The 21,797-nt window shown below is 38.3% G+C and overlaps 1 protein-coding gene across 7 annotated transcripts in view; it reads left to right on the forward strand.

Annotated features, from left to right (window-relative positions):
- LOC126108652 (zinc finger protein 492-like) overlaps positions 1-21,797 on the forward strand; it is a 118,232-nt gene that overhangs the window by 86,394 nt on the left and 10,041 nt on the right. For 4 of the 7 annotated variants that reach the window (XM_049913962.1, XM_049913961.1, XM_049913963.1 and 1 more), the window contains 2 exons: positions 1,910-1,947; positions 10,091-14,052. In XM_049913962.1, coding sequence (XP_049769919.1) covers positions 1,910-1,947; positions 10,091-11,738 — 1,686 coding nt within the window. In that variant the 3' untranslated portion in view covers positions 11,739-14,052. Of the gene's footprint in view, positions 1-1,909; positions 1,948-2,726; positions 3,452-3,529; positions 3,652-10,090; positions 14,053-21,797 lie in introns of those variants that run through there. The other 3 variants (XR_007523582.1, XM_049913965.1, XM_049913964.1) reach the window with 3 other exon arrangements.

Here is a 21,797-nt window from a genome sequence, read left to right on the forward strand (position 1 = left end):
AATTTATGAATGAAATAAAAAAATAAAGAAATAAATTCAGCACAAGAAAACAGAATAAGATTACCCTATTTTACTGAAAGGGAAGTGATAGCTGTGGAACCAGATCGTGTGTAGGTTCCAAAAAGGTTATATCCTGGACATGAATAAAGATACAAATGTAGGATAACTTTATGTTCAGATGTATAGCTATAAAGGTTGTATTTGCAGAAGAACCATTCAATTTATCGTAAGTACATCTTCTATATGCATGCATGTGTAATGGGGTACTTTTCACAATTTGGTTTAAGTTCAGTGTTTTCATTCACTTTTGACAAAAGTTCACTATTCCTTCAACTGGACACGCAACAAACATTGAGGCAATAGACTTGTCCCATACTTACTGAAACACATTTGGAGTTCTTGTACTCAAAGTAGTTTTTTTTTTATTTTGTGAACCTTAAGTTACTGCATGGCAAGGCAAATAGATGGGGAGCCTTCCACAAACCCCAACAAAAAATGACATATTGTGAGATCAGACAAATTTCAAGGTCGGCAGGTGAATGTGAGATGTGTAAGCCCCTTATAGTTGATACATAAATAAGGCAGCTTATTTTTTAGAAGTGCTCTTTCATTCAGGTGCCAGTGTGGTGATGCTCCATCCTGGTGAAAAATGATTTTTTTTCTCTGGATAGTTTCCTTTGCATCTATCTCGAAACCTTTTGTTATTTCTATTTATGTCAAAATGTCATGTGTTGTGAAGTTCCTTGCTGTACTGATTACATTCCTCATTAATAACATTAAAGTGTTGCTTCATTAAATTACATAATGTGAATAACAAATCATGACCACCACCAAGAAATGGTTTCTTTTTCCAATTCACAGTACTTTATCCTTGTCTTTGTTATTACTCATTTTCAATGCAGTTATTTTTTAAAAATCAATTATTTGATATAGTTACCTTAATTCAACTTACTGTCAGAGATGACTCAGTCTTTCATGTTATTGTGAAATAGTTCGTTTAATCTGACATTAGGTGATCATCTTCGGGTTTGCTGACTGAATTTCTGGATTACCCTTGATGTTAAGGGTTTTCTGCTAGGCTCCAGTAACAAACTTGTTTTAGTGCTTGCTGTCTACATTCTGATTGCTTCTTCATATTTATTCATTGTATACTGGCTCTTTATAATTGGCCACCTGAATTTATCTGCAGTTGTATTAATCCCTCCCCTGCTGTGAAATGTATGAAAGCACATTCATTCATTTGGAGAGAACACTGTCCTCATGTTGACCATGTTTTTTATTTCCTATTTATGATACTACACAAATCTTTGTCATTTATATGACTATAAAATAAAAACACTTCATGTAATAATTCCTATCACTTTCATGTCAAGCTGTACTCCTCAATTTCTTCTGTGGATGAAACTGATGTGACATTTAACAACTTTGATGTTCCATTCAGTGAGCTATCTCAAGAGAATGGCATAATATTGAATGCTGCAGTTGTGAAAAAAATACATTTAATAGCAGTTCAGATAGATATTTTTTCAGTTCTTTCCTTTGCCAGTTTCATCAATAAAAATCGGACGATTTTTTACATTTTTCTCTGGTACTTTGCCTAACTGTTTGTGCCCGAGAGGCGAAAGGTATTTCAGGCATTTAATTTTGAAGTATCAAGTAGGAAATTTGTTTTCCAATAAATCAATGTTTCTATAGTTACTTACACAGCTAAAAACAAAGTGCAGAAATGAAGCGTTAATTTTTACCTATAATTTTCTTCAATAACTGCTACATTTATGTAGTGTGTCTTTGATAATACTATTTCCAAGTATTGTTTGGAACATTCAGATGTTAGTGGGTGTTAATACAATTTTATTTATTTACTGTTTCATCAGTTTTAAATCACCAGTAATTCTTTGTACTATTTCAGGTGGCAGCCTCAATAAGAAATGCATCTGATAGTTTAAGGTACGTTTTTATTCTTCACTGAGAAATTTTTTGAGCAGTATAAATTTTTAGTTACATGATGTGAAAGGAAAACAAACAATAACCCCTAGGGACCAAAATACCATAAGTTATTTTTAAAAAGTTCTGTTTTTGGAGTTCTATTTTTTCTATATATTAACCATTTTCAGTATATACATACAGTATATACTGACTACAGTAACATTATGCATGTTATCAAAGAAAACACTGCTATATCTACTATTCTGTTATTGCAGAAGATTAAAAAGATGCTTTAAAATATTACAAGGTACATCAGTCCCATTTATAACAGTGGTTTGCAATAACTGCACAAACAGAACAAAAAAGCCATTTATGATTAACTGTCGATCCAAGCTTTCCAATAATGAGAATAGATGCAAGGTGAAGCATTAATTTTATGTTCTTAAAACATGTCAGTTTCTCAGATTCACTGATCACCCAAGAATGTTGTTTACTGCTGGCCCCATGATGCCACATGCCACCTTTTGTTTTATGGGTTTGACTTGGCAGAAGTTGTAAAGAAATACTAGTTTTGTCCACATTGCTGGCATAAGATACAGCAAACTCCTCTCACTTGGTCAAATTCATGCTTTCCCCTCTTCATCAACTGCATTCATTTCATTGCCTATCACTGAGCATGAAATTAGGCCTCTATTTTGGAACTTATACAGCCAACAAACAAAACAATTGAAGTATGCTTTGAATGTCTAAATTTTCTGCAGTCTCATGTGTTGTTCACTGAATTTTATTTCCACTTACAGGCACATTGGAGGTGCACATATAGCTGAAGCACTGTAAAAGTAAAAGTTCAGCATCTTCATATATAACACTGTGAAGTCACTTCAGCATGCAACTGGAACACAGAGCAGCAGAATTAAGAACATTTCATTTAAGTAGTGTGCATAATGTAGATTTGCTGAGTCTAAACCTTCTTCCAATTGTGCTGTTTTTCAATACACCGTATTCTGCTTCCTGCAGAATTTTTAGTTTCACTTGCTTATCTGTGCTTTGTGCTTCCTACTGCATGACAACCCTTTCACTTCTTGGAACTCAGTGTTACTACTACTGGCTCTATTTAGAGAATATAAAAGCACATCTCAACATGGAATTGCACTTGTTGATAGAATCTAGTTTTTCACGCTGTTTGTGTCACAATTGTTTTCCTTGTTGATGGTGATTGTCGAGCAATGTTATGCACAAAGGTCAGCTAGAGAAACATTAGGAAAAAAGAAAAACATTGACAATTCAGGTTTAATGAAAAATGTAATGGTGCTACAGACTAAAACACAGTTTGTAATTCATGCTGACTGAAATTTGTTAACCAGTAAAACATTGTATAATATCATGCACATCACTGCCAGTTCTGATATTCTGCTGGTGTTAACAAAGTGATCATCTTAAGTGAATTCATGTTAAGCATGATGTTTGAAATATACATGATGGTTCATTATTATTCATAAGTAAAAATATTACAAAGCAGTTATGTTAGTAATGCATTCTATAAAACAGCTCATTTGTGTGTCTGTTCTTTAATAAAAGAGTGTACTTTTATACAAAATTGCAGGTGAGGTGTCAGCAGCTGTATAGTGCTAACTATTCTAATTGAATATGACATGGAAGTCATACAAATTCAATGTGATGGGTACAGGCTAATGTCCTACCATGTAGAACAAGTAAGAGGAAAGGGTGAGTGGTTATATATCCAAAACCTGGAGTCAAGTTTTAGCCCCTTCAGATAAATGAATGTTGGGGGTGAACAACTCTTTGACTACTGTGTCAGCAATGTGGATTTGGAAACAAGCTTGTTGTATTCACAGTTTACAGGCCACCATCATGTTCTTAAATTTCATAAAGCATCTGTAGTCAGCTTTAGTAAGGCCATGAAGACTTAACTGGTGAGTCATTTTTTGTGACATGTGCGAAGCTACTAACCAAGGACACCTAGAATCCCCTATGTCTGAATGTGGGAAATCTAACACAGTACAATTCCCCAAAAGGACTTAGTCACACATTGAAAATTTGGCTGATTTGGGAGCAAAACTGATAGTGATTTATCTGGCCATGACAGTAAAATGAATATTGATCAGTTGTGCTCAGATCATTCGAGGAAACTATTGTCATCACAGAATTAGAGGGAAATTACAGGACAAATATCAGTAGGTATATAAGAGGCACAGTGTGGATGGACAGTTAAACTTTGTGTTAATAATTTTCCTAGTATTCTTATTCTGTAAACCACCACAATACTGACTGGAAGTAAGAGCAAAGGATGAATAACTCCTTGAACGTAATTATCTTGTGCAAGGTAGAGAGATCTCTACCTACTTCAGAAGACAACAAACTGTGATAGTGAAATATTCTGCTATACTGTCTGTAGTGCACAATCAGATCTTCCTTTGTGTTCAGTAAAGCTCTTTTTTCCTGTCACAAGATGTTCTCATCCCAAATTGTAGCTATGCCTTTTAGGTGTTTGAACTGTAGTAGCCACTGGACCTGTTGTGTAGTAAGGCTGGGCTGATGAGGTTGCAAAATCATTTTTAGGAAAAAAATCAATTCTGCATTTACTATGTATATCCATGGTAAACATTTACCATTTTTCACCTAGTAAATGCTCACAGATAAGTGTGACTGCTGTGTCTAGATCTAAACCTGTTGCTTGCAAAGCACTGTGAAATGAGAGATTAATATCTCTGGTTAGGTCTATATGATAAGCATCACACACCCTTCAGCAATGTTCTGAGGTGAGTCACACAGTTGTTTTGAAAGCATTGGATTTCTGCGGTATCCTAGCAATGGAGTCTCTGGTATCGTAGCAATGGACTGACTGCTGTACCTACAATTGAACCAATGTGATGATTCCATTTGGCATCTCCACATATTGCTACACTCAAGAATACATGAGAGTAGTGATAGGATACTTTGATTCTCCTTTTTGTGAAATACACTATTTTTAGTCATAATGTTTGAAGCTAGCTGGCAATCCTTGCACCACTTCAAAATTTTATCTAGGTACAAGCTGATACATTCTTTTAAGTTCTTTATAATTGACAAAGCTGGTAATTATATGTGCCTGTACAGTTGTGGATAGTTTTGCCTTTTATCTGTCTTGGCTATGAAACTGAGTCAACAAAACTGTTCATTATAGTTTACCTACATTTCTATATTCTTATTTATAATAACTTCTGCTGGTGCATTACTCTTCTTTTCTCCGTATTCACCTGACCAGAAATGTTGTTCTTCCTCCCATGCACCACACTAATTCCCACCATATCAAACTTCAACTTATCCATCTCTCATTTCATGTTCTCTGACTCACCTAATCAATCAAGGGACTTCACATTCCACACTCTGACTTGTGGCAATATTGTTTCTTTCACCTGATGATATCCACGAGTGTAGCCCCCTCCCAGAGATATTATTGGGAGTCTATATTGCTACTGGAATATATTACCCAATTGGATGTCATGATCATTAAACTATACAGCAGAGCAGCATGTGGTTATAACAGGTATAGTTCCCCTTGCTTTTAGCTGTTCACAGTACTAACAAAGCAAGGTCATGTTGGCTAACGGTACAAGACCAAATTGTATAATCATCCAAACCATTCTGCATTTACATCTACATAGATACTCTGCAAGCTAGCATATGGTATGGGGGTGGCTCGTGCCTTTACTACTAGAAAGACCTGCCATACATCTTCATTAACCACATGTTAGTGTGTGGACCCTCCCTAGATATCCTTCCATTGCAGTTTTATGTACTTTATGTGTCTGTCTGTTTTGTTAAGGCATGCATGTCACTTCACTTTGCCAAGATAAATGTTTCATATGGTAAGTGGGTGCCACACAACTGAAACATGTGAAATAATTTAGCTATTACCAAAAAGTCACAAAATTAGGATATCTTGACATTGTGCCGTGGAGATGCTGATAGAATTTTTAACTGTACACTTAATATCATATATTCTCACTACATACTTTAGTAAGTTATTGGCTATCATAAGTTATTTTTTGGAAGTTACACAGGAATTAGGATTGGCTGGTAGAAATGAGACAACACATACTTGAGGAAAATTATGAATAACTAAAATGGTAAGCTGCAGTTAAGAGATATAATATTAAACTGAAGTTCATAAGGGTGAACAGTATGTGTAACTGCTCATGTAATCAGCTTTGAGATGATGCCGCAAGTCCCAAATATCACAAGCTTTGTTGTACTGTGTCATTTAAGGGACAAGAACTCCATGAGAAATACCAGAAAGCTGCATATGAATCAGGAACATAAGTTTTGCAACAGTTGTATTAACTTGAACCATGACTGTACAGCAATAGACTAGGATATCTGCGTGTCACTCACTTCTGTTATGGGAAGGTTGTTCCAATGAGACATCTTGGTATATTAAGTGTTGGAAATTTCACTAGCAAACTCTTCAAGAACACATTTGATGGTGACTTGGGGGTTGTGGCAGCTGACGGGGGTGTTACTTGATGTTCTGTTCTATCCCAACAGAAGAAGATAGAAAATACTTGAAACCTAAAGCCACCACCATTCTCATTGGAGAAAAAACATAAATGAAATAACAGCTGTCAAAATATCCCATGAATCACAAGTGGACTTAGTCCCTAGATGCAAACATTGATGGTTTTGTGTTGGAACCACCAAGTTCCACAGTGAAAACCCTAAAATTGTCATCTCCCTAATCAATTGTAGTAATGACACAAAAGCTTATCATTGATTTAATTACTCCTATACTGCAATGGAACATTCATAGTCTGATAGCACATGTGAAGTAAATGAAACTTTTTATTTGTAGACAGCCACAGTATTTCACGTGAATCACTCTGTAAATGTTTCAATACTCCCATGCTGTCAGGGCACAGTATCTGACTGGTTGCCACTGCAGGTAAGGATTGCTGAATGGACAACCTGTGTTTTTGGTGTGTGCGAGGCATAAGTGAGGCTAAGTGAGGACTGAGATCAGACACTAGCTGTGTGAATTCTTAGGGGGAGTTACTCAATGATAACAATAGATTTTGTTTTGATTTGCCAAGATCCTCTTTGCAAGAAGCATTGCTAATATTATCCTAAAATTTTGCCAGCCATTTCATTTGTAGGAGATATTAATGTAAGCAATATGCAGGTGTAATGCCAGCATCTCCTGGTGGGTTGTGAGAAGAGCTATGTCTTCTAAATACAAGTGCTAGAATTTACTTCAGCACAGTTATTTGTTTTCTCTCAACTAATTGCTAATCCTGGTTAATTATAATTGTAACCTACATATATACGCATCTCAAAAGGAGGTCACTGAGGTGGGTACCACATAGAGCAAACAGAGGATTGTTTTACCATCTGCTGATATTCAAAAATGCTTACATCTTGCCAGGCTATGATTATTGCAAGGTAGATTCACCACACTGTTGGTGCACTTACCCTGTTGTGGAAGTAAGTGTCAAACCACAGTATTCACCATCTGCAAAGCTTGGTGATAGTTCCAATGCTGTTCGTCTACAGTGAATATTTATCACAGAACAGCTGTCTACATCGTTTATTTTGTGATCTGGGTCAACAAAAATATGAGTAGCAATGAGGAGGATTTATTATTGTTGTGATAGCCCATGAAACTCCTGTATCAGGCAGGAACAAACCTAAACACCAGAGGGGAGAAAAGGAGGTAGCTCAGACAGTGTTGATGTAATGCCACAAGAAACCTAGATACGACTTATTATTTTCAAGTAGTGCTACATAACAGTGGAACTAGTAGGAAAATTTCAGCCTTATGTGAGAAAGCAATCGTGCCTCTTCTACTGAACCCGGGGGAAAATGATACATTGCACAATAATTACTGTAAGGTGGCCCTCACCAACAGTAAGCCAAATGACAAGAAAAATTCTATCAGCATGTGCCGTACCTGGTCTGTAGAATCCAAGAAACTGAGCACTCACATCCAGTGTACATTTGAAGGATATTGCTCCATCCTGAGAATGTGAATGGCTGGAATACGCTGCCTTTCCCTAATCAGATAATATGTTGGAACAGTGTGTAATTGTGGCTGTGTCCTCCTTGTATGTGTGTTGATAGGAGTGTTTGGGCAAAGGCAGTACCTGCCATCTATGTCATCTGTAAGCTTTGAAAGTGTGAGGTGTTTCCAGCCACTTTGATAATGGGCACACCAGGCATCTACTCTTATAATATGGCCTATGTGGAAGCAACTGTGTAAGTAATATACCTACATAGGGCATACCGAAAAGGTGTGTTTTTTTTTTTTTTTTTTTTTTTTTTTTAAATTCAGCATGCAGTACTGTAGTCAGTGGGATACAATATTCTACATTAACTTAGTGTCTGGAGATTTTAGACAGAAGCCCAATTTTACTGAGAGTTTCTCTTAAAGGAAGTTTTCTGGTGTATGGCATTTTTGGCATAGTGTATAACTGTTCTACGCAATGTAGCGATTAACTGCAAAGGTTTTTATTAATCACATAGAAAATAACTTTTACTGTAGTCTGATTAAAACTGCTTGATAGCTGATGTGTGTCACTTGCCACAGCAATATTACTACATCCACTACCAGGTACATTGCTTGGTTATAGGCCACACACAAACACAGCTGATTTTAAGTGACTTATGACTAAAATGTGGCGGATGACAGGTTTTGTAGCTTTGAAACAAACTCGTGTCCTAACCTTACCACAACTATGTGATCTGCAGTATATCTGAGAAAACAGCAGTCAACAATCTGCAGCACAATTGAGATCATGATTATTTTGTTCAGAGCTTTTAAGGCTAACCTCTATGAGCGAACTCAAGACAGAAAAACTTCTTAGTATGTTTCTTTGCACAGCCATCTCCTGCAGCAAAGTTTCAGTTTTTGATGAAAGGAAACTAATTTCTCACTGTCATTGGTTACTTGAAACCATATATCCATCAAAAAGCAAAACAGTCAAAAGCAGCAATCATGGTAGAATAACAGCACAGAAGTATGTGCATGTTCCTACCCACCCACAGACATATCCACACTCAAATGACCTCAGTGGGAAGCTCAAAGATGTCCATTTTCATTGTGATGGAATGGGGTAGCTGCAGATGGAATGATTGGACCCAGATATCACACGGATGGGCCATGCACCTACTGCAATTATTTGCTCTCAGAAGATTATGGTAGGATTTGCTGTACATGATTCGTGCTAATGTCACCATTGATACATTTGTTTGATCAGTCAAGGATGTTTCGGAACTCCAGGGGACCAGATATTGAGTTGTTGTAAAGATAATTTTGAATGGGAGGCTGTAACTGCATTGGCCTCCTCCCTGCCAGACAGTATGTCAATTAGAAAGGGCTACACGTAAGCTGTGCTGCTAACAATACACATGTAATAATTTGTGTGTGTCATTCACATTTGTTCATCAGTCTGGACATTTATGTATGTGTTCCTTCATTTACTGACCTGACATTGTTTCTTATATATGTACAGGTGTTGGCCACATGGTTGATGGCCATACCACCTAGCCAATAAGAAATGTGATGTTGCTGATAGTTGGTGATCAATTTGCAGTCAAATAAAATGCCATGCTATATTGGTTTCAGAAATAAATTGATCATTGGTGGTTTTAAGAATTTCTACCCAAAGCCTAAAGAGTCCTCCAAATCAAAGAAAAATCCACATGGAAAGAGTGATTGGTTTTTATTTTAAAATCATAGATTACTCTTATTTTTTGTTTCCGTTTATCTTTTGGTGGATATTTTTATGTCAAAAGCTAGAGGATATTATTTCTAATAAATGTAATAATTTGGTGTAAAAGATTGTAAAACAGTATTTTAAAAATACTGCAAGACTTTTAATAATAGAATCTACTAGAAAATAAGTGAACCTAGTCAGCACTGAATGAGACGGGGTGTTATTCAGTTTCCTGTGATCATTTGCTTTATAAAAATGTTTCATATTAGGAAAATTCTATCATTCTGGTAGAATGTCATGACAATTATAAATCACTTACATTTACTGAATAAGTTATCTGTGATGGCCATACATTTTTATCTTTTGGTTTATAGGCTCTGATTTTGTGGATGGTGAAATATTGTTTTGTATTGTGTAAATCAATGTTTCACACCTCTTTCCTCCTTCCTCAGTTTCATTCAAAGTGCTGGTGACAGCTGTGACATTTCATATCAAGAAACATTGCATCAAGGAGTAGTCAATGACAAGCTGGAGAAAGATGCAGAGAAGTCCACAGATTTCAGTGTGTCTCACAACTGTACCAAAGTACAGACTTCACAAGAAGACGGCTTATGTGGCACAAGATTAAGTTGTAGCATCAGGGAAAAGGAATTCCATAAGTTTAACTGTAGTTTCTGCCTGCAGAGCTTCCCTTCAAAATACAGACTCATAATGCATATCTTCATCCACATTGATGGTGTGCAGGCACCTGCATTTGTGTGTAAGTCATGTGGTGAGGTATTGCCGACTGATGACTGCTTGAAAGAACATTTGAGAGTGAGGGAGGTCGACCAAACATTATCTGCTACCAACAGTGAGAAACTTGAATGCAGTGATGATCATGAAAACAATATCTCCTTCGAGTGTGTACAAGAAGGAATCGTGGAACAGACTGAGGAGCCCCCTTCATACAAGGTACCCAGGAAAACTTTTAAAAAATCCGTTAATGACATATGTAATACACATACTGTGAAAGAAGCTGAAGAGAAACTTGAAAGATGTAATGACTGTGGAATTTTATGTGCAAGTGACCATGTTCATGTCCACACAGTGCTAAGTGCAAAGGGACATCACAAATGTGATGATTGTGGTAAAATGTTTACTCAGTTATGCAATCTTAAGAAACACACTGGAGAGAGATCCCACGAATGTGTTGTTTGTAGAAAATCGTTTACTGAAAGGGGCAGTCTCAAGAGACATGAATTAATACACACTGGACAGAAACCACACAAATGCGATGTCTGTGGAAAATCATTTACTCAGTCGAGCCAGCTCAAGACCCACATGTTAATACACACAGGAAAGAGATCACACAAATGCGGTGTGTGTGCAAAATCGTTTACGCGGTCGGCCTCTCTCAAGACACATGTATTAATACACACAGGAGAGAGACCTTATAAATGCGATACTTGTGGTAAATTATTTAATGCATTGAGTAATCTCAAGGCCCACAAGTTAATACACAGTGGAAAGAGACCATACAAATGTAGTATTTGTGGAAAATCTTTTACTCATTGGAGCAGTTGCAGGAGACATGAATTCATACACACTGGACAGAGACCACACAAATGCGATGTCTGTGGAAAATCATTTACTCAGTCGGGCCATCTCAAGAACCATAGTTTAATACACACAGGAAAGAGACCACACAAATGCGATGTGTGTGCAAAATCGTTTACTTACAGGGGCAGTCTCAAGAGACATGAATTAATACACACAGGAGAGAGACCCCACAAATGTGATACTTGTGGTAAATTATTTAATGTATTGAGTAATCTCAATGCCCACAAGTTAATACACAGTGGAAAGAGACCCTACAAATGCAATATTTGTGGAAAATCTTTTATTCATTCGGGCAGTCACAGGAAACATGAATTCATACACACTGGACAGAGACCACACAATTGCGATGCCTGTGGAAAATCGTTTACTCAGTTAGGCCATCTCAAGACCCACATGTTAACACACACAGGAAAGAGACCACACAAATGCGATGTGTGTGCAAAATCGTTTACGCGGTCGGCCTATCTCAAGACACATGTATTAATACACACGAGTTGACCTCACAAATGTGATACTTATAATAAATAATTTAATGTATTGAGTAATCTCAAGGCCCACAAGTTAATAAACAGTGGAAAGAGACCCTACAAATGTAGTATTTGTGGAAAATCTTTTACTCATTGGGCAGTCACAGGAAACACAAATTAATACACACAACATAGAGACCACTCAAAGTATTGTTGAGGTCTGTAGACCTACACATGTTGATAGAAGACCACACGTGTTTTATGAAAATTGTTCGCATGTGCTACAGAGAGGTCACAAAAATTATGACAAATCCATTTCCGCAGCTTCACATTCGAAGAAGTTACATACAAAATACAACATATGAAGCACACAATTGTGATTTTTTGTTGCAAATGCTCCATGCTTTAACTGTTCGGGCTACCCAAAATTTGTGCATTGAGAGGTACCTTTTATTCGTTTGAGAAGTAGTTTTGTGCAGTTATCAGGACCCTATATTCAAGAAAATGTACCAGTATGCTGCTAATTACTTGAAAGAAACTGCCGTTTCAATCTTCATGAGGCTGTATCCACTACCCAGGCGACAGCAGAAATGTGTTTATTACACATTCATAATGTAGGATATTTATCTCAAGAATGGAGAAAGATACAAAAATCGCTTGATTATGTGAACATATTATTGAGGTATGCCTCCTTAATAGTATTGCTATTTGTGTGATCAATAATCTGCACACATGTGAACTTTCTGTGCTAGTTCTCTATTAGGAAGTAACTGATGGTGGCATGTATGCAGAGATAAGGGAAAAACAATAATCATCTGCCTAGTAGCGTTTTGATTCACCTACAGACTGCAATACAACAGTGCATCCCTATGGTATAAGTCTACACACATCTCACACCTTTCCCATTAACTGTAGGCTATCGGTTTATTGCTGTCTAGTTGGTGTGCAAGAGCATCCCAGATTCATTTCATCATGATCTAATGAGGTGAGCTGGGTGGGAAAGACAACAGTGTGAACCATCATGCTGCTCGAACCATTGCAGTGTGATTCTTACCTTGTAATTTGGTCAGTTATCCTGCTGTAAGATGTTGTCACTCTCTGTAAATACATCAAGCATTGAGTGATAAGTTTGCAGTAATGTTCATGTTCTCCACATCTGTCATGGTGCTTTCAGTTATGACCAGCTGTTTTCTTGCCATCTCATACGAATATCCCCCATAGCATGACACTGCCTCCATCTTCCTGCACCAGTTGTGTGGTGCATGTATGAAACAACTATTCATCTGGATAATGACATATCTGAGCACAACCATTCACTTGGTCTGAAAGAAATGTCATTTATCCCAACATGTGACACTTCCTTATAGGTATGCAGTCCAATCTCGATTATCCTATTTGTATTGCTATTGTAACTGACAAGATCGTTAGATCAACATGGGAATACAAAGCTGTTACATAACTTGGGGCCTCATGTTCAACAGTGTCTGCTTAATAGCTTGAAACTCTCGAGCCTGCTCAAGCATTTTCTTCTGTCTCCACAGATTGCCATCTATCCCATTTTACAGAGCAGCTAGGTTCTGATTTGCTTGTTCTACATAATGGATGGGCATCCTACAACCTTTGTCAACTTGTGGTTTCACCATCTTTCAACAATGTTCCATAGAGGCTCATGGTAGAAGCATCTGCACAGCCAACCACATTCGCTGCTTCTGAGATGCACTTACCCAGGCACCATGCAAAACCATCTGCTCTTTGGCAAAGTTATTCACGCCATTTTTTTACCATACTGTCACTAGAATGATAACCACTCATTTCTGGTTGTATAGTTTCATTACTACGTGACATAGCCACAATGACGCTGGGTAGCAAACACTCCTCCTACAGAAGTGGATTTAGTGATTTGGATTAACAGTGTATCTTCACAAAAAAGGCCTTTTGGTAAATTGTGTAGTAATTCAATTTTTCTGCTTTGTTAAATTTTATGTAAATACACTATTGTCAGTTCAAGTGCCGTATTTATTGTGAAAATCTTTTTTTTTATTACAAAGCTCTGTACATTAATTTTATGCATCAAATCTTTTAATTATTTGTCTGTTTTTAAATACCATGTAACTACTGTACAAACATCAGTGGGAAAACTGTCATCATGTAGTGTCAGATTATAATTCCGATTGTTTGTAGAAACACAAGGACAGTTGAAAGAGCTCAGTGTGATTTCTAGGTTATGAATTTAATCCAAATGCATAATTTTTATTGTAATAAGTTTATTTATCACATGTACTTTCTTTCTAATTGCTTTGTTTTAATTTGATTTTTTAGTTGTCTTTTATCTGCTTTAAACATGATTTCATAGTGTATATTTTCCATAATTTCTCTGAGTAAATGTGAGGTTTTGAGAAATCTTTAGTAATGCTTTCTTATACTTCATAATGTTTGTTTCTGGTCAGTTTTTTCCATTTACTACCAATTTCTTATTGGTGTAAGGTAGTTTGTTTATTAAGTTTTGTCATACTTTTAATAACTTGAGACAGTTGTTTTTAAATGATACACATTTTTGAGTTTAGCAACACTTTAATCTGTGTGTCTTTTTACCGAAATGAGAATGTATCTGTCAAGATCGTTCTTGCAACATAATAGTGTGCTGCTATCTGGGCTGTAATATTGCAGTGGCTTTTAAATATTGAGGGAATGCTGATCTAGTTGCAGTTCGTGGGCTCCCAGTCTTCACACACTTGATGAGATATTTTGGTTGTGACTTGGAATGAAATTGCATGGATTTTAAATTTTGTCATTCTCCTTATAGTAATGTTGTTACACTATTCTGTCCAGCTACTTAGTTACATATTTCTACTACAGTTCCTGTTGGTACTGCACTCTTTGCGGATGGATTACTTCAATCATAACAGATAATACACTCCTGGAAATTGAAACAAGAACACCGTGAATTCATTGTCCCAGGAAGGGGAAACTTTATTGACACATTCCTGGGGTCAGATACATCACATGATCACACTGACAGAACCACAGGCACATAGACACAGGCAACAGAGCATGCACAATGTCGGCACTAGTACAGTGTATATCCACCTTTCGCAGCAATGCAGGCTGCTATTCTCCCATGGAGACGATCGTAGAGATGCTGGATGTAGTCCTGTGGATCGGCTTGCCATGCCATTTCCACCTGGCACCTCAGTTGGACCAGCGTTCGTGCTGGACGTGCAGACCGCGTGAGACGACGCTTCATCCAGTCCCAAACATGCTCAATGGGGGACAGATCCGGAGATCTTGCTGGCCAGGGTAGTTGACTTACACCTTCTAGAGCACGTTGGGTGGCACGGGATACATGCGGACGTGGATTGTCCTGTTGGAACAGCAAGTTCCCTTGCCGGTCTAGGAATGGTAGAACGATGGGTTCGATGACAGTTTGGATGTACCGTGCACTATTCAGTGTCTCCTCGACGATCACCAGTGGTGTACGGCCAGTGTAGGAGATCGCTCCCCACACCATGATGCCGGGTGTTGGCCCTGTGTGCCTCGGTCGTATGCAGTCCTGATTGTGGCGCTCACCTGCACGGCGCCAAACACGCATACGACCATCATTGGCACCAAGGCAGAAGCGACTCTCATCGCTGAAGACGACACGTCTCCATTCGTCCCTCCATTCACGCCTGTCGCGACACCACTGGAGGCGGGCTGCACGATGTTGGGGCGTGAGCGGAAGACGGCCTAACGGTGTGCGGGACCATAGCCCAGCTTCATGGAGACGGTTGCGAATGGTCCTCGCCGATACCCCAGGAGCAACAGTGTCCCTAATTTGCTGGGAAGTGGCGGTGCGGTCCCCTACGGCACTGCGTAGGATCCTACGGTCTTGGCGTGCATCCGTGCGTCGCTGCGGTCCGGTCCCAGGTCGACGGGCACGTGCACCTTCCGCCGACCACTGGCGACAACATCCATGTATTGTGGAGACCTCACGCCCCACGTGTTGAGCAATTCGGCGGTACGACCACCCGGCCTCCCGCATGCCCACTATATGCCCTCGCTCAAAGTCCGTCAACTGCACATATGGTTCACGTCCACGCTGTCGCGGCATGCTACCAGTGTTAAAGACTGCGATGGAGCCCCGTATGCCACGGCAAACTGGCTGACACTGACGGCGGCGGTGCACAAATGCTGCGCAGCTAGCGCCATTCGATGGCCAACAACGCGGTTCCTGGTGTGTCCGCTGTGCCGTGCGTGTGATCATTGCTTGTACAGCCCTCTCGCAGTGTCCGGAGCAAGTATGGTGGCTCTGACACACCGGTGTCAATGTGTTCTTTTTTCCATTTCCAGGAGTGTATTTTGTTCTCTCAGTAACGCTTGCTGAGACAAAAATCATTACTATTATTATTCAAGTAAGAACAGAGCTCTGAATTCACAAACTTACAATACTGCTACTCTCATGAAGCTTAAATCCTGACTCGAAACTGTCCTATTTTAATAGTCTCATCACTGAAAATAAGCTTGTGTTGATTCTGAAGATTCTGTACAGAAATTAAGTAAAGTAACCCACAGTGATATGTTACAATCGGATTTCAAATGACAAAGGGAATGATATTGACAATAATACTTTATTTTGACGAAGTGCCATTAATTGTTATAATGTGGTATTATATGATAACACCAAAACAAATGTCATTATTAGTAACTGGTTATTACTGCCATCATCATATGATGTTCCTGACCACTTTTAGACGTTTTGTGCTGAAATATATCTGGTAAATGCCATAAAGGCTCTAAGGACTATCTTCACATTATCACCATTGCTCTGCCCCCGGTAGCTGAGTGGTCAGTGCAACAGACTGTCAATGCTAAGGGCCCGTGTTCAATTCGCGGCTGGGTCAGAGATATTCTCCGCTCAGGGACTGGATGTTGTGTTGTCCTAATCATCATCATTTCATCCCCACCGACGCGCACGTTGCTGAAGTGACGTCAAATCGTAAGACTTGCACCAGGTGAGCGGTCTACCCAACGGGAGGCCCTCGTCACACGCCATTATATTACCATTCACTTAAAGCTAATATGGGTGGCATTGGCCAACCAAAACGTTCTACGGAAAATCATTTGATACGATAATTGTTACCTTCCACTCCTGTCCAAAATGGTTCTTTTCAAAACCTATACCGTTACACATCTGACAAAAGACTAATATTAGTGTTCACTTGAGGCCGAACTGAATCATAAATCAAGAAAGTATGGTTCTAAATATTGTTATAAGAAGAGTTAGAGTACTTTTTGTTTGAAATTACGTGAGTGAATGGAGGTTGTTGGAAGATGACACAGCTTTCATATAACGCTAAAAAAAGCTACTTTTCACTAAAATATATAATTGTGGAAATAGTTTGCAGATTCATGCTACTTAATTGGATTTGTGTGTGTAAGTATTTGTGCTATTAAAATTTTTTATTGTTCAAGTTTACTGTGGCTACGTTTACTAAGGGGAAGTTAACTAGTGTGCCACATGCGACTGCAGGTGTAACTCTCTCATACATTTATACCCATAAATTTGTACAAGTTGTAGCTATGCAGTTGCATATCAACATAGTTTCATATCTTAGGTTACAGTGCATGGCACATGAGATAGATATATCTAATTCATACATTGTCTCATAATGAACAGATTGAGATACATCAGTATCCCCCTGTGGTGGTTGCTTTAGTTAACTCTATTCAGTTATACTCAGGTTAGTTGATTTTCAACAAATATTGCCATAAAGCATGTTATGGGACATTTCGTACGTATTTACATTACTATGAATAATTATGAGTAGACTGATCCTTTCACATCAGAAGTATTAGAGACATTAAATCAGTGGTCGTTTTTGGGCCAGTGTTGACTATATTATCCATGAATATTGACGGAATACCTCCCTGCAAGCAACAACTCTTGCAAGACGTGCCACACTAAGCACTGTGATATTTTGTGTGTTCAAGAAATACACACATACACCCAGCAGAGACGTCCTTCAGTTCCTGGAATAAAACTGGTTGCTGAAACACAACATGCACAGTATGGAAGCGCCATCCTTATAAGACCTGACCTTTAAGTCTGTAGTGGTCGTCAGTCAGATGATAACAATATTGATATTATTATTGTTGAGTAACAGTAGAGTCAATATCAGTGTATAAACCTCCAGCAACAGATTTTTTCTTCACCCCACCTGAACATTTTATTACAGGGAAAGCTTCTATTGTGGTATGTGATTTCAACATTCACAGCCATGTTTGGGGGGTACACTCAAGGCTGTCCTCCTGTGGGATGAAACTTTCCATCTCTCACTCCTTCACGACAGCAAACTACCTCATTCTTTCTTCAGTGGACGCTGGCTATAATCCATATCTGCTTTTTGTTAGTGAAAGTATTTTTCATACCTGCACTAAATCCGTCTGTAAGCCCATACCGAATACACATTGACCTATTATGTGTCAAGTTCTCCCACAAGTAAGCCCTCAAGAAATCACTTTCACCTGAAGGTACAACTTCAAAACGGCTGATGGGCAGAAATTGTCAAAGTTATTACATGAGAAAATTGTAACTATAGCTCCTGTGGTAGATCAATATAAAAATTTTGTTAACATCGTTAATGCCTCCCCCTGAGCATCAATTCTAAGGGGATGGAGAATGAACTATATCTAGGGTATAACAGCTGAAACGACCTCTCTTTTTTTAGGAGTACTACAGAAAGATTGAAGAAGATCCTTTTAGTGAAGCCTCATCAATTCATGTACAGAATGTCCTCTCTTCAATATCTGAGGCAAACAGAGAAGAATGGATTCAATTAATGGCAGACTGTGACATGAGTAAAAGTAGTCAAAAGGCCTGGAGGCTATTATATCGCCTGAGTAATGATAACACTCAGGTCAACTTATATTTTAATATCAAACCAGACCAAATTGCTCAACAACTCCCCATTAATGGCAGATCAACTAAATCCAGAAATATAGAGAGGAAACAGTTATTCAGGCAAACAGACCAAGAGAATAGTATCTTATCTCCTTATTTCTCTGTTGAAGAATTGAATTTAGCCCTGAAGAAATGTAAATAGGGAAAAGCAGCAGGACTGGATGTCATTAGAGCTGAAAAAATCAAGAATTTTGGTTCCACTAGAATGATTTGGTTACTGCAATTTATGGGCAAATGTATTCGAGAGTGCAAGATCCCTAAATTATGACGAAAATCAAGAGTAATTGCCACACCGAAACAAGGAAAGTACAGGAAAGATCCCAAAAATTATAGACCAGTCTCTTTACTCTGTCATCTCTACAAAATACTGGAGAGGCTCAGTCTTCAGAGAATGATTAGAAAGGCGGAGCCTCTTCTAATACCACAGCAAGCAGCTTTCAGAGAAGGGGAGAGCTGCACATCTCAGATATTAAACTTAACACAACATATCGAAGATGGATATGAGAAATGGCACATTACAGGTGCTGTATTTATCCGTCTATCCACAGCTTGTGATGTGATCATCCATCAGCTCCTTCTGAAAAAAGTTTGACATAACTAAAGACTTCACATGCATGTACAATATTAGAAACCTTCCCCAGAATTCCTGATTTTTTTGTGGAATTTTAGGGTAAGAAAAGTAGGTGGAGAACTCAGAAAAATGGGCTGCCACAAGGCAATGTGCTTGCACTGCTATTATTCAACATCTATACAAACGATCAACCTATCCCTGAAGGAGCTCAAAGCTTTATTTACGCTGATGACTGCACTATCACTACTCAGGCTGACTGTTTTGAGACTAGAAGATACGCCATCAAAATCTTTGGAAGAATTCACTGTTTATTATAATGGGAATTACTTGATACCTAATCCTGCCAAGACTCATATCTGCGCTTTCCACCTCAAGAATAAACAGGCAAATAGATCCTTAAATATATCCTGGGGAGGTATCGCACTCGAACATAGTCCTACTCCCAAATATCTTGTAGTAACACTGGATCGCGCGCTAACATATAAAAAGCATTGCCAAAAAACCAAACAGAAAGTGGCAGCCAGAAATAAAACAGTGCGACAATTGACACATACGTCATGTGTTCTAATCCATGCACTGTGAGCTCAGGCGCGCATGCTCTACGTTGTTCCACTGCTGAATATGCATGTTCAGTGTGGTACAAGTCCAGTCATGCCAGGAACGTAGATGAGGCTCTAAATGAGTCTTGCCAGATTATCATGGGTTGCTTAAGACCTATTCCTGTGGACAAACTCCATTGCCTCGCTGGGAAAGATCCTCCTGGAATGAGACGTTAGGTAGCTGCGAGATATGAGAAAAGTAAGGCCACAACGAAGAACGCCCATCAACTATATGAAGCAGATATCAAGAAAGAGCTTCTTGACATTTACTGAGGCTCTCATCGAGAATCCATATGTGGCAAGGATCTCGTGATGGTGGGAGAAACGTCGGTATTTGGGAGAATGGATCGCTCCAAAGGAAGAACTTCCTCCAGGATATTCGGAGAAGTGGTCAATATGGAGGTCTCTCAATATTTTATGGTCAAACACAATGAGATGCAAGACCAATCTGCTGTGTACCTCATCACCAACCACCTGCACCGTGCAAGACCTTATGAGACATACACCAAATGCACTTGAAGTGTCCAAGTTTTTGTCCTCTTTTGTGTTAAATTATGTCAACACTTATATATATATTTTTGACATTTCGGTACTTTTGAAATGACAAATAAATAAACAAGTAATGTAATAAAAGTAACAGTAAGAAAAAACTGTATCATTGGTTTTTAATGTCCAGAGAAAAGAAGATTATTCATATGTTAGTGGAGGAAACATGACATGATATTAGCAACGAAATAAACTCAGCGTTGCATTCTTTTTATGCTTAACTAGATGGAATGCCACAATCATAGCAATAACTCTCATCATTTTGCAGGTACGAAGATGCACAACCTACTTAATAGAAACACAGTTTGATATTCCTTCTGACAAGAAAAGGGAAAGTAAGGATATGGTGGAAAATATTAGTTCTCAGTGTATGAAAATTTAGCTAAACTATAAGGATGATTGATAGTAGCAGCTAAGAGTTGTGCTTAAACAGAAAGAGAAACGAATGAAATCCTAGCATGAAACTGTATCAGCATCATTTTTGGGAATATAGGTGCTGCTGCAGTGCAGAACACCAGGTGGATTGTGGACAAGATAGAGTTGATAGTTGCGTGATTGTTTGAGGGCCAATTAAGAGTCATGAATATGGTCAGAGAAGTATGCAGTTATTACAGTGCTAGTTTATATTGGGCCCTCCAGGAAAGATGATGTTGCCAGTCTCGATAGCAACAGGGATGGGTTGCCTGCTCTGTGATAGAGATAAAACACAAGTGAGGCTTTTGTAGATGGCACAAACCATGTCTGCTTTAGCACAAGTAACTGAAAAAAGACTCACAAGCATATCAGACTAAATCAACTCCACTGTACTAGCATATGCACCGAGCTATGATTGAGCACAGAAGGTAGAACTGTAACTAAAAACGTAAAGACAAAAATTATTAATATCTAGGTATCCTTATTTGGACTAGCACACCGAGTTGTACATTCTTAACCTTTCACCCTTTTGAATAGGCCAGGGTGTAGGTGAAGGGATATTGTCAGGGACATAAAATCACAGGGCAGCAGAATTTGTTTAGATCTGAGGTTGCTTTGTATTACAGTAACGGAATAAAAAAAAGACTCTATCTATAAGAAAAGGTTTGCTGACTATTAGGTGACCCAGGGTAGTTGTTGTCATATTCCATATCTGGCAGAACTGTTGAAGTGACATGCTCAGAAAAGGAAAATATTGGAAACACTTGGACAATCGTAATGGAAGGAGTCTTCAGAAATACTGTAGTAATAATAACAACACAAATAAAAAGGCTATGTTGATACTGAGGAAAAATATGGTAAGCAATAATTATTTTAACTGTGCAAATCAAAATTAATTGGAAGTACAAAGTGCCAATACATTTACCATGAGTATACTGATACTGTGCAAAAATTACAATATGTTTAAAAATGCTAGAAATTAGAAAATTTATTAGCCAGTTGTTAGTCCACAAGAGAATG

Source organism: Schistocerca cancellata, chromosome 11 (assembly GCF_023864275.1).
Source record: "Schistocerca cancellata isolate TAMUIC-IGC-003103 chromosome 11, iqSchCanc2.1, whole genome shotgun sequence".
Lineage (NCBI taxonomy): Eukaryota > Metazoa > Arthropoda > Insecta > Orthoptera > Acrididae > Schistocerca > Schistocerca cancellata.